This window comes from Entelurus aequoreus, linkage group LG19 (assembly GCF_033978785.1).
Source record: "Entelurus aequoreus isolate RoL-2023_Sb linkage group LG19, RoL_Eaeq_v1.1, whole genome shotgun sequence".
Taxonomy (NCBI): Eukaryota; Metazoa; Chordata; class Actinopteri; order Syngnathiformes; family Syngnathidae; genus Entelurus; species Entelurus aequoreus.
The window spans coordinates 33510031-33529356 of record NC_084749.1 but is presented as its reverse complement, the minus strand read 5'-3'; the positions used below and the strand labels follow the sequence as shown (position 1 = coordinate 33529356).

The window sequence follows — 19326 nt, the reverse complement described above, 5'->3', positions numbered from 1 at the left end:
AAAGTTCATTGTTTTTTTTAACATGCCTCAAAACAGCAGCTTGGAATTTGGGACATGCTCTCCTTGAGAGAGCATGAGGAGGTTGAGGTGGGCGGGGTTGAGGTGTGGGGCTGGGAGTAGGAGGTAGCAGGGGGTGTATATTGTAGCGTCCTGGAAGAGTTAGTGCTGCAAGGGGTTCTGGGTATTTGTTCTGTTGTGTTTATGTTGTGTTACGGTGCGGATGTTCTCCCGAAATGTGTTTGTCATTCTTGTTTGGTGTGGGTTCACAGTGTGGCGCATATTTGTGACAGTGTTGAAGTTGTTTATACGGACACCCTCAGTGTGACCTTTATGGCTGTTGACCAAGTATGACTTGCATTCACTTGTGTGTGTGAAAAGCCGTAGATATTATGTGACTGGGCCGGCACGCAAAGGCAGTGCCTTTAAGATTTATTGGCGCTCTGTACTTCTCCCTACGTCCGTGTACACAGCGGCGTTTTAAAAAGTCATACATTTTACTTTTTGAAACCGATACCGATAATTTTGAAACCGATACCGATAATTTCCGATATTACATTTTAAAGCATTTATCGGCCGATAATATCTTCAGCCCGATATTATCGGCCACCCCTAGATGTACTGTAATGTGTGTAAAAGTGGATTCAAAATAAGTGTAGTAACTGTGAGAGAAGTATTACAATGTTTACAGCAGGGATTGTCAACTAAATAGTTTTTGGGGACACATTTTCAGAAAGCTAAATACAGAGGGGGCTGAACCTGTCCATTCACTATTAGTCTTATTTTGTATATTCAGGAGAACCTGTGTCCTCTACAGTAGACATTTGATTTTGGTCTCTTCATTTTGTCAGTTACAGGAGCGCTCTGCTTTTTTTAAGGACCTTCTGCAAAAATGTTAGTGTCTTACAATTTTTTTGAAATCGCGGGCCACCAGTTGAAAGGCCTAAATGATGAAAAAGAGAGGACCTAAAATTGAACCTTGAGGAACACCGCTAGTATAACTAAAGAAGTTGAACAAATGACTACTGACTGCATCTGAAGTAAACAAGCTACAGCTACAACTTAGTTACATAAATCACATAATGGAAACAAATCTGTAACTGACAAAAAGGATAGGACTTAAAGGGGAGCCTTGAGGAACACCTCAGTTATGTAAATCACAAGTTTGCACTGACATTTTAGCTTTCCATGTACAATACTATCTACTATGTTGTGTCACCTCTAGGTTCTGTAACCGCTTCTTCCCTCAGGCCATCAGACTCTTGAACGCATCAAAATAATTCCCTCAATTCCCCACCAAAATGGTAAATGGTAAATAGGTTATACTTGTATAGTGTTTTTCTTTTCACTCAAAGCGCTTTGACACTTGTGGAGGTCTTGCTCCTCCGGGTTCTTTGGACCACCAAGGACGGACATGACAGCCTCGTTCATCTTTGAGAACAACGTTTTATTTTTCACTAAATCTTCTTTCTGTTGCCTTTCAGCCATCAGTGTCCGTCTCTGTCTCTCTCTCTCGCTCGCGCTCGTGTTCGTCTTTGCTCTCCACCATCAACAACTCTCCCTCTCTCCTTCCCGGCTGCTGCCTTTAACAGAGCGACAGGTGATCAGATAAACACTCCCAGGTGGGTCATCTACGCACCTGTCGCTGATCTCGAAGCCGGTCCACATTCACCCATTCACACACACATTCACACACTGATGGCGGGAGCTGCCATGCAAGGCCGTAACCACGACCCACGGATTAACTCGCTGGACTATAAAGACAATATAACATACATCCATAAACGTGGATGCATATGCAATAAGTGCAATATATTTATCTGTACAGTAATCTATTTATTTATATCTGCACCTTATTGATTTTTTTATCCTGCACTACAACGAGCTAATGCAACAACATTTTGTTCTTATCTGTACTGTAAAGTTCAAATTTGAATGACAATAAAAGGAAGTCTAAGTCTAATATTATCTTATTACCAAAAATATATTGTACAACCAAATAGACAATTTGCAGATATATAAATAGACACTTTGCTTAAAGTTTATATTGTTATTTTTTCAAATCAGAAGATAAGGGACTGTAACAGATAGCGAACAGATACAGTATGTCCACACAAAGCTAGAAATACTTGGTAAACACACACACACACTCACACAGCAGAGGTAGCTGCACCGGTTGATCCTCTTTTCCTCCCAAAAAAAACCCCATTTGCAGCAAGGTGTTACCTGTCACACCTGTTTTTACTACTCCCATTAATTCTTAACTTCATAATGTTTTGTCTTTGTAACGTAAGCGCATTTTAAATGGCGAGGGTTTAGAAGAGGGCCGGTGTGTCGATGCCTTTTGTCACTGATGACTTGAGTGACGTCACGGCGTAGGGCAGCAGGTCTTGATGCTCCGCCCTGCCAAAATGCACCTGTTCAGTCACCTGGAGACAAGCAGCACTGGCAGGCTGGAGGCACTGGAAGAGGCAACAGCAGCAGTATGGAAGGTAAGACGTTATCTTTCTGTTGATCTAATCCATTCACAGTGTGCTATATGACTGTAAGTGCCTTTCTTTATCGCATGGCTTCTGAAAAAGTATACAAAACTCATACAAATATCATGAATATTGCTGTAAGATTGGACACAGTTTCTCATTAAACAGCATAAAAATGATGTCCAAAACTGAACATTTACTGCTGAAAACATGAATCAAAAGAAGCTGATTGCGTTTTAGTCATTACTCATCATAACTCTGAAAAGTTAAATGTACTGCTTTTATTAGTATCTGTGCCATAATTAGTGGTTGTAAATATATTGTTATTAATATACTTCTGCATGAGAATGCAAAATAAGGAACGCTTTATTCATTTATAGATGAGCTGGAGCCTATCCCAGCTGACTTTGGATGAGATGAAACCTCCAGCCAATCACAGGACACAAATCTCCCTTACGTTCATTTATTTGCGGCAGGCTTTGGACTTTGTTACGTCATCGCTGAAGAAAACCTTATAATGGGACTGTCGGTGAATGTAGATTGTCGTACAGTAGATGGCATAGTAACTCTGCTTCTTAATGCACCAGGTCTGCCAGAGAATAAGTAGATTGAGCAGGAGGGATCATTGTTGTTAATCTAGCGACTTTGTTGCCATATTTAGCAAGTAGTCAGACCCCTCTTGATTGTCTTATTGGACACTTTTGGTCACTCTAACATGAAACGACACATTTCTCTTCTCAACGAGCAGCAGGTCCTAATCTAAAAGCACTCACATGCTTGTCAAATAAAAAAAAAAAACATTTGTTTTGCTTTTCATGTTTTTGTGCTCACATGCGTCTTGGCCAATAATGCAAATTGGACACGACAATGCATTTAAATTAGCGTTAGATTGCACAAGGCCTTGTGAAAGTGCGCAAGGACCCATTTGAGTACAAGCAAAGTACAGGAAGTTACTGATTTCCATAAACCACCAAACAATAACTCACCCCGCCTCCTTTCTATGTTTTGTTTTTTCTAGCGTGCAGCTGACGAGCTATTGTTCAGATCATTGTTTACCTCAACTGTTTGTCTGTCAGGAGTCTACTCAAGCGAAAGGATGCCTGGAGTTTTCTCCTACGAGAGTTCAGAGCTCGACTGGTGTGAAGACAACTACAAACACTCGGAACACGTGGTGGAGTTCTTCAACACTGTGAGGTTCTTACATTCTTGTCCCACTATCTGACAATCTAACAACGTGCTTGTTTTGTTTTGACTTCCAGACGAGCAGCTTCGTTTTCTTTATCATATCTCCCATCATGCTCTACCTCCTGCATCCGTACGCCAAAGAGAGGAACTTAGCAATTCATCTGGTCTGGATCATGATGTTATTTGTTGGTAGGTACCATCTTCTCCAAGCCATTTCAGGACGTAAACATCACATCCTTTTAGTGTCATCATATTCTGCACACACTCAAATGGGCCCGCACAGGATCCCTGAGGCACACCACAGAGTAATCATCAAGTTTTTTTTGGTAGTTGCTTACAGAAAAATGCAACAAATCAGAGCAAAACTGTTCTGTCACAAGACAGAACATATATTTAACATGTTATTGGCCCCGCCCACAAGATAGAAGTTGAGTCGTAACCAAAAGAGTTTAGCCACCCAAAGAACAAGATTTGTAAGCAAAAAAAAAGATTTATAAGCAAAAATATAATTTTTTTTTTTATTTGTGCTTGCAAATCCATTTTGTGTCTGGTTGCATAGAAAGACAGCAAATGTTCTCTATAATTGTTCTCACGTGCAGGCATACTTGCCAAGCCTCCCGATTTTCCCGGGAGACTCCCGAATTTCAGTGCCCCTCCCGAAAATCCCACCCGGACAACAATATTGGGGGCGTGCCTTAAAGGTACTGCCTTTAGCATCCTCTACGATCTGTCGTCACGTCCGCTTTTCCTCCATACAAACAGAGTGTCGGCCCAGTCACATAACATATGCGGTTTTTACACACACATTGGTGAATGCAACGCATACTTGATCAACAGCCATACAGGTCACACTGAGGGTGGCCGTATAAACAACTTTAACACTGTTAAAAATATGTGCCACACTGTGAACCCACACCAAACAAGAATGACAAACACATTTCGGGAGAACATCCGCACCGTAACACAACATAAACACAACAGAACAAATACCCAGAACCCCTTGCAGCACTAACTCTTCCGGGACGCTACAATATACACCCCCCACTACCACCAACCCCCCCATCTCCCGAATTCGGAGGTCCCAAGGTTGGCAAGTATGCGTGCAGGGCTCTCTCTTGTTCTTGTGGACAAAAGGCCAGAATAATGCAATTCTTTACTCTGATTTATTGGGATTATGGATAATTCATCGATTAAATAAGGGATATTCAACAGAATTGTGTTGGGGTCACATTTCCAGAAAGCTAAGGACCTGAGAGCTGTACTTCTGCTTTCACTATTATTCTCATGTTCTATATTCCGAAGAACGAGCGTCCTCTGCAGTAGACATTTGATTTTGGTCTATTTATTTTTGTCAGAGTTCCAGGAGCGCTCTGGTGTTTTTAAGGACCTTCTGCAAAAAAAGCTAGTCTCTATACACTCGAGTGTTTTGATTGATTGATTGAAACTTTTATTAGTAGATTGCACAGTACAGTACATATTCCGTACAATTGACCACTAAATGGTAACACCCGAATAAGTTTTTCAACTTGTTTAAGTCCACGTTAATCAATTCATTAAAACGTAAATCAATTCATGATAACATGGAGTGTTTTTAAGGACTTTCTGCAAAAATGTGTATTCTGTCCCTCAAGATGTTTTATTTGCGATGCTGGGTTTATTTACTGTTGTTTTGTCATCATCCCTTCCAACTTTGTCTTCTGCGGTCTAGAAGCCTCTATTTGTGAATAGCGGGCACAAAAACGCCATTTTGAGATCTACGCCGGAGGTGTTTCCGTCTGAACTCACCTCTCTACCTTTTTCTGGGTAAACCCTTTGGCAAAACATAATCTTTCCACAAAGAAAAGTAAATGGTCTTCTTTCCACATTTCTGTGGCCGTTGAAAATGTTGAGTTAGAAACACTCACCTGAGGGCAGAAGAATGTGAGTCTCTTATAAGTTTTTTTTTCAACTGAACTTGCGGAATAGCCCAAATGATGAAAGAAAAGAGGACTTTGAGGAACACCACTTGTATAATTAAAGAAGTTCAAGAAATGACTACTGACTGCATTTGAAGTAAACAAGCTACAGCAACACATTAGAACCATAAATCCCATTACGGGAAAAAGATTTAGAACTGCAAAAAAGGAGAGGACTTAAAGGGGTGCCTTGAGGAACGCCTCAGTTATGTAAATCACAAGTTTGGTTCCCAGTATTCTATGTTTGCTAGCAAGTTTAAAGGCCTACTGAAATGCGATTTTCTTATTTAAACGGGGATAGCAGGTCCATTCTATGTGTCATACTTGATCATTTCGCGATATTGCCATATTTTTGCTGAAAGGATTTAGTAGAGAACATCGACGATAAAGTTCGCAACTTTTAGTCGCTGATAAAAAAAACCTTGCCTGTACCGGAAGTAGCAGACGATATGCGTGTGACGTCACCGGTTGTGGAGCGCCTCACATCTGCACATTGTTTACAATCATGGCCACCAGCAGCGAGAGCGATTCGGACCGGGAAAGCGACGATTACCCCATTAATTTGAGCAAGGATGAAAGATTTGTGGATGAGGAAAGTGAGAGTGAAGGACTAGAGGGCAGTGGAAGCGATTCAGATAGGGAAGATGCTGTGAGAGGCGGGTGGGACCTGATATTCAGCTGGGAATGACTAAAACAGTAAATAAACACAAGACATATATACATACTCTATTAGCCACAACACAACTAGGCTTATATTTAATATGCCACAAATTAATCCCGCATAACAAACACCTCCCCCCTCCCGTCCATATAACCCGCCAATACAAATCAAACACCCGCACAACACACTCAATCCCACAGCCCAAAGTACCGTTCACCTCCCCAAAGTTCATACAGCACATATATTTCCCCAAAGTCCCCAAAGTTACGTACGTGACATGCACATAGCAGCACGCACGTACGGGCAAGCGATCAAATGTTTGGAAGCCGCAGCTGCGTACTGCGTTACACATACAAATTAAACAAAATGCTTATGGCAACATTCTGGTTGCGTACTCACGGTACCGCGTCTGCGTATCCAACTCAAAGTCCTCCTGGTAAGAGTCTCTGTTGTCCCAGTTCTCCACAGGCCAATGGTAAAGCTTGACTGTCATCTTTCGGGAATGTAAACAATGAAACTCCGGCTACGTGTTTGTGTTGCTGCAGCCGGCCGAAATACACCGCTTCCCACCTACAGCTTTCTTCTTTGCTGTCTCCATTGTTTATTGAACAAATTTGCAAAAGATTCACCAACATAGATGTCCAGAATACTGTGGAATTTTGCGATGAAAACAGACGACTTAATAGCTGGCCACAATGCTGTCCCAAAATGTCATCTACAATCCGTGACGTCACGCGCAGGCGTCATCATACCGAGACGTTTTCAGCAGGATATTCCGCACGAAATTTAAAATTGCACTTTAGTAATTTAAATTGGCATGTGTTGCAATGTTAAGATTTCATCATTGATATATAAACTATCAGACTGCGTGGTCGGTAGTAGTGGGTTTCAGTAGGCCTTTAAAATGTTAATGCATAGATCTGCCAATGTGTTTACAGTGGTCCAAGTTCCTCTTTACAACGGGAGCACTCTAGTGTTTTTAGGAATCTGCTGCAAAATGTTTGTTTAGGAAGTTTTGAATTTAACTCTGGGGCCAATAGGAGCCGTTCCCGGGCCAGTTTTGGCCCGCGGGCCGCCAGTGGAATAGAGCTGAATTAAATGATGTGTTCTACCATGACTTGATTACGTGGACCCCGACTTAAACAAGTTGAAAAACTTATTCGGGTGTTACCATTTAGTGGTCAATTGTACGGAATATGTACTGAACTGTGCAACCTACTAATAAAAGTGTCAATCAATCAATCAATACATGCCTATATCAAATGATTATGTTAATAGTTCTCTCCTCTTGTAGGACTCTTCTCTGCCTACTTTCACATGACTCTCAGCTTTGTCGGCCAGATGTTGGATGAGCTGTCAATCCTGTGGGTGTTGGCAGCAGGTTACGCCACATGGTTCCCACGTAGGCTCTTCCCTTCTTTCATCAAGAACAGGTAAAGCAACATCAACCCCAGTTACTCCTACACATTCTGTCATGGGGACGGTTACGCTCCCTCGCGTCTATCATTTACAAATAAAAGCTTTTCATTTATCGGGAAGCCCGCCACTCAGAAACAGCTGTGCTGGCTGAGGAGCCTGTCTGACAGCTCTAACTGGAGTCACTGTCAACAAAACACTACATGGTAACACAATCCTGACATGAAACTGACAAAAAGGGGCTTGTTTGAATTGAACTCAGCCATGGGCCATAAATATTTAAAGGGCAACTGCACTTTTTGGGGGGATTGTGCCAATCATCCACAATCATTATGTGACACAAAACACATACCGTATTTTTCGGACTATAAGTCGCAGTTTTTTTCATAGTTTGGCCGGGGGTGCGACTTATACTCAGGAGCGACTTATGTGTGAAAATATTAACACATTACCGTAAAATATCAAATAATATTATTTAGCTCATTCACGTAAGAGACTAGACGTATAAGATTTCATGGGATTTAGCGATTAGGAGTGACAGATTGTTTGGTAAACGTATAGCATGTTCTATATGTTATAGTTATTTGAATGACTCTTACCATATTATGTTACGTTAACATACCAGGCACGTTCTCAGTTGGTTATTTATGCGTCATATAACGTACACTTATTCAGCCTGTTCACTATTCTTTACTTATTTTAAATTGCCTTTCAAATGTCTATTCTTGGTGTTGGGTTTTATCAAATAAATTTCCCCCAAAAATGCGACTTATACTCCAGTGCGACTTACGTATGTTTTTTTCCTTCTTTATTATGCATTTTCGGCCGGTGCGACTTATGCTCCGGAGCGACTTATGCTCCGAAGCGACTTATGCTCCGGAGCGACTTATACTCCGAAAAATACGGTATCTTTCTTTTTTTTGTGAATTCTCAATAGTGAAAAATCGATATTAAGAGGCATCTTACATTGCGGGTAGGAATGATCTACTCCGCCTAAAAAGCCCTCTAAAAACCCTCCAAAAACCTCCAACACTGTTTTCTGTACATCGTGTAAGTATATATATATATATATATATATATATATATATATATATATATATATAGGGGCGGTATAGCTCGGATGGTAGAGCGACCGTGCCAGCAACTTGAGGGTTCCAGGTTCGATCCCCGCTTCTGCCATCCTAGTCACTGCCGTGGTGTACTTGTGCAAGACACTTTACCCACCTGCTCCCAGTGCCACCCACACTGGTTTAAATGTAACTTAGATATTGGTTTTCACAATGTAAAGCGCATTGAGTCACTAGAGAAAAGTGCTATATAAATATACTTCACTTCATAGAGTACAGGCCAAAAGTTTGGACACACCTTCTCCTCATTCAATGTGTTTTCTTTATTTTCATGACTATTTACATTGTAAGTTGTCACTGAAGGCATCAAAACTATGAATGAACACAAGTGGGGTTATGTACTTAACAAAAAAAGGTGAAATAACTGAAAACATGTTTTGTATTGTCATTTCTTCAAAATAGCCACCCTTTGCTCTGATTACTGCTTTGCATGCCTTCTCTCGATGAGCTTCAAGCACACCTGTGATGTGAAAACCATTTCAGGTGACTACCTCTTAAAGCTCATCGAGAGAATGCCAAGAGTGTGCGAAAAAGTAATCGGAGCAAAGGGTGGCTATTTTGAAGGAACTAGAATACAAAACATGTTTTCAGTTATTTCATCTTTTTTTGTTAAGTTCATAACTCCACATGTGTTCATTCATAGTTTTGATGCCTTCAGTGACAATCTACAATGTAAAAAGTCATGAAAATAAAGAAAATGCATTTAATGAGAAGGTGTGTCCAAACTTTTGGTTTGTACTGTATGTAATGTAGTAACAGGCACATTCGTGATAACATGTAATACTTGCAGTGTTTTGGACTTTTTAAGTATTACAGGAAGTTCTTTCCTGGGCGCATTTATTTATTTGCGATGAATGTCAACAACAACAACATAAACAGCACTTCCTGTGCTAGCACTAATGTCCTTGGAGCGTTATCATGTAGCACTGTTGCTCAAGGTTTCAAATAAGAACATAAAACAGTGACTTACAATGTCCGCTCACTCTGGGATGCTGACTGGTGGGATGGTTGTATCTTTCAGCACTTGAGCGCTCCTTGAGCTGCTGAATTCAGAATAATCCTCACTCCTCAGATAAAAAAAAATGCTTCCTGGCGATGTTGTCAGGTCTTATGCTGCGTTCCGTTTATTGAGAGCCAAGTTGAGAACCGTATAGTATCAAGGTGGTAACGTGGATTTTCAAAGTTGAGGCTTGGTACCGCAACCTTCTATTGTTCATGCATGATTTCTAACCTAGCAATAACTTTAACTAACTCAAAGACAACACGGTAGCAACAGAAGCATCCTAAGAGCCTTCTTATTCTCTATTTAAGTCAGGGGTCGGCAACACAAAACGTTGAAAGAGCCATATTTGACCATATATACAAAAAACTAATCTGTCTGGAGACGCAAAAAATTAAAAGCCTTATATAAGTCTTATAATGAAGGCAACACATGATGCAAGTGTCTATATTAGCTATAATAGCCTACTATCAAAATTACTATGTGTCGCAGGCTGAAGCAAATCTTTGTTGACAGAAATGTTGAGATTGAATATTTATTCTACACATTTTTACAACATTAGAAACCATTAGTAAATCAGGGGCTACTCAGAAGGTGAGATAACTCCTGGAAATGACTGGCTTTTAATGGCCAAAGGTATAGATGTGTGTGTACAAGTTAAAGGAAACGGCAGGCTGTCTCTTTTGATATATTTATTACAATCTTTGGCAAGCTATGTAATGTTTGCTGTGGTCTGGAGCAACATGGCACACAAACAACTATCTGAAATGCAGCCAATATTACATACACATAATGTGTCATGAGACATGCAAAACTAAATTATGTACAAAGAGGATAAAAGCAAAGGATATTAAATGGTAAATGGGTTGTACTTGTATAGCGCTTTTCTACCTTTTTTAAGGAACTCAAAGCGCTTTGACACTATTTCCACATTCACCCATTCAGATTCACACATTCACACACTGATGGCGGAAGCTGCCATGCACGGCGCTAACCAGGACCCATCAGGAGCAAGGGTGAAGTGTCTTTCTCAAGGACACAACGGACGTGACTAGGATGGTGGAAGGTGGGGATTGAACCAGTAACCCTCAGATTGCAGGCACGGCCACTCTCCCTACTTCGCCACGCCGTCCCCAAATATATGCTCAAATATAGCTACAAATGAGGCATAATGATGCAATATGTACACTACCGTTCAAAAGTTTGGGGTCACATTGAAATGTCCTTATTTTTGAAAGAAAAGCACTGTACTTTTCAATGAAGATAACTTTAAACTAGTCTTAACTTTAAAGAAATACACTCTATACATTGCCAATGTGGTAAATGACTATTCTAGCTGCAAATGTCTGGTTTTTGGTGCAATATCTACATAGCTGTATAGAGGCCCATTTCCAGCAACTATCACTCCAGTGTTCTAATGGTACAATGTGTTTGCTCATTGGCTCAGAAGGCTAATTGATGATTAGAAAACCCTTGTGCAATCATGTTCACACATCTGAAAACAGTTTAGCTCGTTACAGAAGCTACGAAACTGACCTTCCTTTGAGCAGATTGAGTTTCTGGAGCATCACATTTGTGGGGTCAATTAAACGCTCAAAATGGCCAGAAAAAGAGAACTTTCATCTGAAACTTGACAGTCTATTCTTGTTCTTAGAAATAAAGGCTATTCCACAAAATTGTTTGGGTGACCCCAAACTTTTGAACGGTAGTGTACATACAGCTAGCCTAAATAGCATGTTAGCATTGATTAGCTTGCAGTCATGCACTGACCAAATATGCCTGATTAACACTCCAACAAGTCAATAACATCAACAAAGTGCACCTTTGTGCATGCACGCACAGCATAAAACTTTTGGTGGACAAAATGAGACAAATAAGGAGTGGAAGATTTTACATGTAAACCGTCACAGTCCACACTATGGTGAGTTCAAGAACCGCCGAAATTAGTAGGACAAAACGATGTTCACCAAATACTCTCATCAGTGAAGCATACACACAAACATATTAAACTGTGGGCTTTCTAACAATTGGGAAGGTTTGTGTCATGTTTGTCCTCAAACAAAAAACATATCTAAACAACAACAACAACAAAAATGTCCCCCCATCTTTTTCCATTTTCAATCCTTTTTTAAAAATGCTCCAGGGAGCCACTAGGGCAGCACTAAAGAGCTGCATGCGGCTCGAGGGCCGCGGGTTGCTGACCCCCGATTTAAGGGCACGTCGCTACCAACGTTATTAGCAGCTCAAGCTAGCTCGTATAGCTAGCTACTCGCCAGTGGTTGGATGAGCAGTGTGAGCAAGGCGATGTTTTACGGCGCTAGAAAAGTACTTTAGTTCCTCTGTGTTGGCTTTTACAACAACTGTGACTAAAGCTTGGTAGGTTGATGCAATGTTAGACGCCTCATACAAGCAGTTTTTTACTAATTAGAAGAGAAAAGTGAAAGATGTGTTTTAGTCTCACATAGGGATTGTGAAAAAGGGGAACATTTATTTTTTTAAAGTGCAGTTCCCCTTCAACCCTAAAATGGCTGGAAGAGATGAATGGATTTTTGATGAGCACCTGGAACCCCATCGTAAATTCTCCGCATGTCACGAACAGGTCCACCTTTGCAAGACTCATCCTGGTGGTTACGCTCGTCTCTTCGCTCACCTCCTTTGTCCGGCCCACAGCCAACGCCTACGCTCTCAACTGCTTCGGCCTGCACCTGCTCTACGTCGTGGCCATTGAGATGAGATGGTGTGAGAACATTCTGGATCTAAATCACTGCTTGCTCCTTTTCTGTGGCGCTTACAATTATAAAATGAATAACTCATTCATTATCGATTTGGCCGACGGTAGAACTTTTAAAACAATTGTCATGTGGTGATAACGCATTGTTCTCGCCGTGTCCTGCAAATTTGACGACAAGCGAAATAATCCTGCTGAGTCCTCGCTAGGTTGCCAGCGGCTAACGTGCCTCCACCATGTTTAGCTGCTTCTAAATCACTGATCCTTGCTGCCGTGTTGACAAAAAAACGAAGTACCATTTTTACTGCAGGGCGAGGAACAGCTAAACATGCTACACTAGACTATAGGACAGGGGTGGGCCGCATGAGCAACCCGAGCACTGCTGGAGGGCCACATCGACAATATTTCAATTACATTTTGCTCAATATTATTTTTGATATATACCGTAAGATAAATAATAATAATAATAATAATTAATAATAATAGTACTACTTCAACATAGTGTGTGTAACAGCATTCCATGACTAATATAAATAAATTAACATTAATAATAAATGACAGTAAAATAAGCACACGTATGACTGAGGAGTCATAGTGTAACTTTGTGTGGTGTTTGAGTTGTCTGACTTTTTGTGTGGCCATAAACGCACCAGTGGTTTAGTGCTATGCGTGTTGGTGACAGATGACAAGTTGGTTTTGGCCTGGTTTGTACGGCAGAAAATGACTAGTTTTTCGAGATAGAAGTGTTTTACTCATGTTTTTTGGTGTGGTTATGTCCGAATATAAACAGTTTTGCTCAATAAGGTGATCGATATAATTCCTGTCCTCGAAGCATCTCGATAGACGTTACAATAATTGAACGGTGTTGACGAACACCGTTAGGGCCGCTTGTTGTCACTGTCACTCAAAGTTGCATTGCAAAATTACATAGAATAAATATGTTTATTTTGTTTATAATTCAGATGGGATTTGATTTGGTGCGCGGCATATATTTGCTGCGCGCAGCGGACGCTTGAGCAGTGCGCAATTGCGCAGGCACGCACCTTAGAGGGAACGTTGCTTTGCAGTCCATGTCTTGTTGGAAACACGCCATTCTTCATCAACTTTTCTCTTTTTAGCGTCTCGGGTGTAAACCGTGCATCACTTGTCGCTGCATGTGCACCTTCACTCGCAGGTTACACACGGACACACGCCCATAAATAATACTTTTCAAAATAAAAGTAGCACAGTTGTATTGCGCGCACGACATAGATGTTTTTTCAACTTTATTTTGTAATTTGTAATTGCAGCTGTTCACATTCACTCACAATCACGCACACGCATACGTCCACACGGAAGTAATACAAATAACGATTTTCAAAACAAAAGCAGCACCGTTGTATTGCACAATCGACATAGATACTTTTTAAAATTTATTTTGTAATTTATAATTGGCCTCACGCGGGCCGGACAGGGACGTACAAAGGGCCGGATGCGGCCCGCAGAATGCCCAGGTCTGCTATAGGAGGATATACAAACCGCTAAGGTGGACCTCTTAAATGTAAACAAAGGAGGGTGGATCGATACAAATAGTGACAGTAACGATACCAAGTGTGGTATCAGGTCAGGTATCTGTATAAAGTGGTTAGATCGATATGTTGTTTAATTTTTGTTATTGTTTACAAACTGGGGAAATAAGTCCCTGGACAGAGGAGGACTTTATGAGCAAAAAGCAAATTATTTAAATCAAAGCCAACAATAGAAAATAATTTGGATGGATGGATGGAACTTTATTGTAATTGCAGTTAAAAAGTACAACTACCGTATTTTTCGGACTATAAGTCGCAGTTTTTTTCATAGTTTGGCCGGGGGTGCGACTTATACTAAGGAGCGACTTATGTGTGAAATTATTAACACATTACCGTAAAATATCAAATAATATTATTTAGCTCATTCACGTAAGAGACTAGACGTAAAAGACTTCATGGGATTTAGCGATTAGGAGTGACAGATTGTTTGGTAAACGTATAGCATGTTCTATATGTTATAGTTATTTGAATAACTCTTACCTTAATATGTTACGTTAACATACCAGGCACGTTCTCAGTTGGTTATTTATGCGTCATATAACGTACACTTATTCAGCCTGTTGTTCACTATTCTTTATTTATTTTAAATTGCCTTTCAAATGTCTATTCTTGGTGTTGGGTTTTATCAAATAAATTTCCCTAAAAAATGTGACTTATACTGCAGTGCGACTTATATATGTTTTTTTCCTTCTTTATTATGCATTTTCGGCCAGTGCGACTTATACTCCGGTGCGACTTATACTCCGAAAAATACGGTAAATTACATTTTCAGTACACACCCGTCCAAGAACAGACATACAGTTACAGGGTGGACAAAACAGGAACACTGATCGAGTCGCCACCTGAGAAGCGCCCCATTAAAAAAAGTTAGGACGAAACTCCTGTGGTGGGGGGTTAGTTAGAGACCAGGAAAAAACCTCTAGAAAAGCAAAGACACACATTACAATACGTAACTCGAGACTTGCAACGAGGGAGGGAGCCTGAAGCTGCCAGCCACTAGGGGCGCTGCTCCGTTTTCCGTCCTAAGGGGTGAAGCGTTTGAATGTTTAATTTGTATTGTTACACCGCCATATTGTCTTTTTGTCTGCTTAGAATTGTGAGCGAAAAATTTTAGCATTCAAAGATCTTGAAAATTTTAAGTATCAGGATTGTTATGACCAATACTGCCCCTGCAACTACTTGGTATTGGATCGATACCAGATTTGTAGTATCACCCAAAGATAGAACCATGTTATAACAGAACATAACGGATATTAACAGTAAATTAACAAGTACAATAATAATATTTTTGACAGAATAAGACAACCGGAAATTATGTAACATTATCACATGTCAGAAGCCAAATTAGAAGCCATTAAAGAATTAGAACCCGTTTAAAAATGTTGATATTATCATTTATATGTGAAATAATGTATTGTGATATGTATTGTTATCGCAGGAGGCTGCACTGTACATCGCCGTATTCATTTTTAAGCCATATCGCCCATCCTTAGTTTGAATGTTGGCCCACCGTGTGACTGAGTTTGAGGCCTCTGCTCTCGATGCTCAAGTTGGATCGTCTTCTCGGTGCTGACCGGACGACCTCACTCGACCGTCCAATCTCGACTGAGTTTTAGCCTTTTTCATAAGGTGGAAAATGTTGCAACTGAGATTTTTCACGTTTCTTATGTTAAGTTTGGGAGAGACACAATACTATCGAGTTACATTAGAATCCTTTTTTCTCCTTCCTGTGGCGGCTGCGTAATGTGACTGACACCTAGTGACCAGTGTTTAGTACTACATATAGGCAAGGCAACTTTATTTGTATAGCACTTTTCATACACAAGGCAGACTCAAAGTGCTTCACAGACAACAAAGTGAAATGAAAGAAAATAAAAGCAAAATTAAAATGCAGACAGTAAAAATAAAAACAGTGCGGACGTTAAAAGTTAAAATATTAAAAGATTTAGCTGAAAGCTAAGGTGAACATAAAAGTCTTCAGTCTAGTTTTAAAAGTAGTCCGAGTTGGGGAAAGTCTGACATCTTCAGGAAGTTTATTCCAGCTAGTTGTTGCATAGTGACTGAATGATGCTCTCCCTTGATTTGAGTTTACTCTGGGAACCGCTAACAGATTGGTCTCAGAAGATCTTAGTGATCTAGAGCAGTGGTTCTCAACCTTTTTTCAGTGATGTACCCCCTGTGAATTTTTTTTTAATTCAAGTACCCCCTAATCAGAGCAAAGCATTTTTGGTTGAAAAAAAGAGATAAAGTAAAATACAGCACTATGTCATCAGTTTCTGATTTATTAAATTGTATAACAGTGCAAAATATTGCTCATTTGTTGTGGTCTTTCTTGAACTATTTGGAAAAAAAGATAGGTTTTTATTTATATTTATAAAGGATTTTTGAATTGTTGCTATTTTTAGAATATTTAAAAAAAAATCTCTATACTTCGGCCCTAGACCATGTAGTGTTTATATGTGAGCAGGAGGATTTTGAAATCAATTCTCTGATGTACAGGGAGCCAATGTAAGGATTTAAGAATTGGTGTAATGTGCTCACATTTTTTGGTCTTTGTTAGAACTCTAGCAGCAGCGTTCTGAACAAGCTGTAGCTACCTGACAGTTTTTTGGGGAAGACCTGCAAGGAGACCATTACAATAGTCTAGCCTACTGGTAATAAAGGCATGTACAAGTTTTTCTAAGTCTTGAGCTGACATGAGCCCTCTAAGTCTTGTTACATTTTTGAGGTGATAGTAGGCTGATTTGATGTGACTGTCGAAATGTAAATTAGAATCTAAAATAACCCCAAGACCTGAAAATACCATTAACTGTGCATTTTATTAAAAAAAAAATTTTTTTTTAAGAATGACGCTGTGGATTCAGTCAATCGTCAACTATTTTGCAACTATTTACGTTGGCATTGGTGCCATTATCCCTACTCAGCAAGGGAATGCGGCAGACAAATCACTCATGCGATTTACTCGCCGTGGTGACTCCTGCTGGAAAAAAAACTGCAATTATTTTGTTCTAGTATTTCGTTTCAGAGACAGCATTTCTTACCATTTACACTCTAATCGTGCGTGTCCATCATTCCTGTGATCTACGCAGCTGCACCGACCAGAAGGTTTTAAGACTGGCCAAGCTGTCGGTGGCTTTGTGGATACTTGCCATCTCCTGCTGGATTAGTGATCGCTTTGGCTGCGGATTTTGGCAGAGGCTGAACTTCTGCTACCTGCACGGCGTGTGGTAAGTCCTGCGTCGCGCGCCTTGCCTTTTGGCATTTCCCAGACCGACCATGACTTCTGACCCCTCAGGCACATTTTGATCGCGATAGCCGTGGCGTACGCTACAACGCTCGTGGCTTACTTGGATGCCAGCTACGAGATCCCTTACTCGCTGCCTGGACTGCAGTACTGGCCCTGTGATAAATGGGCGCTCGGATTACCTCATATTGTCCTGAAAGGGACAAGGAAGACATTAAAGCGGTGCTAATGGCTTAATTACCAGAGCACTCGGATACAAGAGTGTACATCTCACCTCAAGTGGAAAAAGTACTCTGTATGACTGTAACAAGAAGTGAAACTATGTTATGTTGAAGTGTTGTGGATACGTTTTTTTTAAATTAAATGTATTTATTTATGGTCAATAACTGAATTTAAATAGATGTAGAATGTTTTTCCCTACTGAAGCCATACGATGATGACGTTGTGTTCGAGTAGTAACGAATTCATGTGCATGAAAATAACTATGTGTTAAATTTAAATATTGTGTGTTGATGTACTTCTTATAAACTTCATTATGTGAACAATTCATGACAATATCATGTTCAGATTGGTGGTAATACTTTGAGAATTCTCCTGAATGTAACAATACTGTGAAACAGGGGTGTGAAAAATGAGGACCAGGGGCGATTTGTTTTTGCAACTCCTTTTTTGGGTATACTCTGCGAATTGAATTAACAGCCAGCATTAGAATACTGTATTACGCATAAAGCTGCATGCAGCATAACAAAACACCACACTACTGGGACATCCAGTAGTACACGCAAAAACTTCACTTAAAATAGGGCACCACCTTTGACACAGTCTTAGTAGATCACCTACAACACACCCAATAGTTCTTTAGATTGTCCTTGTTATTTGGATCATAATAGATCAGACACAAAGTTTTGAGTTAAATTGTTTTAGTTCCTGCTTTCCCTGAAGGCAACATGATATGGGACGGCCTGTGGCATTTTTGCGAAGCTGTCTGTCATGATTACACACCTCTTTCAGTTGATGAAATACGGGCATAAAGTCTGAAACTGAAAACAAAAAAAATGCAGCTGTAAAAAATACGATTTTGAATTGGAAAAAATATATATATAAAAGTGAAAACCCTAAATATATAATTTCTTCAAAATAATTACAGGAGTTAATCATAATTATATTCATTCAGAATTGTTGTGCATTTATTTTTATTTTCAATACAATTACCTATTTTCAAAATTCAACATCCAAAATGGATTTTTCAGTTTTAAATACAACACTTTTGGAAGTTTTGTATTTAAAATATATTGTCTGATATCCAAGTGGCCTGCCATGGCTCTTCAATTTTTATATATGCAGGCCTCGGATGTCGTTGTGGCTTGTGCAGACCTTTGAGACACTTGTGATTAAGGGCTATATAAATCAACGTTGATTGATTGATTGAAATTACAGATGTCCGATAATATCGGCCTGCGGCCGAATGTAATATCGGATATTATCGGTATCGGTTTCAAGAAGTTGGACAATATCGGGATATCGGCAAAAAAGCCATTATCGGACATCTCTAATTGAAATGTTTCTAGAAATACACAAAATGCAGAAAACAATATGTATATCTTACAGCTCAACAGTGACATCCTATGGTCCTAAAATGGTATTATATCAAAACAAAAGTTCACACTGGAGCATGAACAGTTTTTAGCACTGGCATGTTGGTTCACTGAATAGGTCAAAACTGTCATGACATGTTTGGACATTGTTTTTCTCATGTACCTGTATTTTGTTTTATTTCCTGCCCAGCACCCTTATTTTGGTTTCCATTTACTGTTTTCCTCCATTTGACACTATTTCTCCGGTCTGGGCGGTGGCTTCCTCATCTGTCCCTAATTGGCAATCAGGACGCACCTGTTCCTGGTTGCCAATCACATCTGCTTGCTTGTGTTTTGCATCTAACAATGCATCAAGCTTTCCTGTCTCCTT

The 19326-nt window shown here is 40.0% G+C and overlaps 1 protein-coding gene across 1 annotated transcript; it reads left to right on the top strand.

The window, feature by feature from the left end:
• The first annotated feature begins 2301 nt into the window (after positions 1-2301).
• acer1 (alkaline ceramidase 1) lies at positions 2302-18121 on the top strand. The gene is made up of 7 exons (XM_062027561.1): positions 2302-2489; positions 3554-3666; positions 3737-3851; positions 7573-7711; positions 12421-12558; positions 17207-17344; positions 17413-18121. The coding sequence occupies exons 1-7, from the start codon at positions 2483-2485 to the stop codon at positions 17588-17590; spliced, it is 828 nt and encodes a 275-aa protein (XP_061883545.1). The 5' UTR covers positions 2302-2482; the 3' UTR covers positions 17591-18121.
• Positions 18122-19326: the final 1205 nt, after the last annotated feature.

Coding starts and splice junctions, on each gene's coding strand:
- acer1 (XM_062027561.1), top strand. Junction 3,852..7,572: donor GATCATGATGTTATTTGTTG/GTAGGTACCATC, acceptor CTCCTCTTGTAG/GACTCTTCTCTGCCTACTTT. Junction 7,712..12,420: donor CCTTCTTTCATCAAGAACAG/GTAAAGCAACAT, acceptor TGTCACGAACAG/GTCCACCTTTGCAAGACTCA.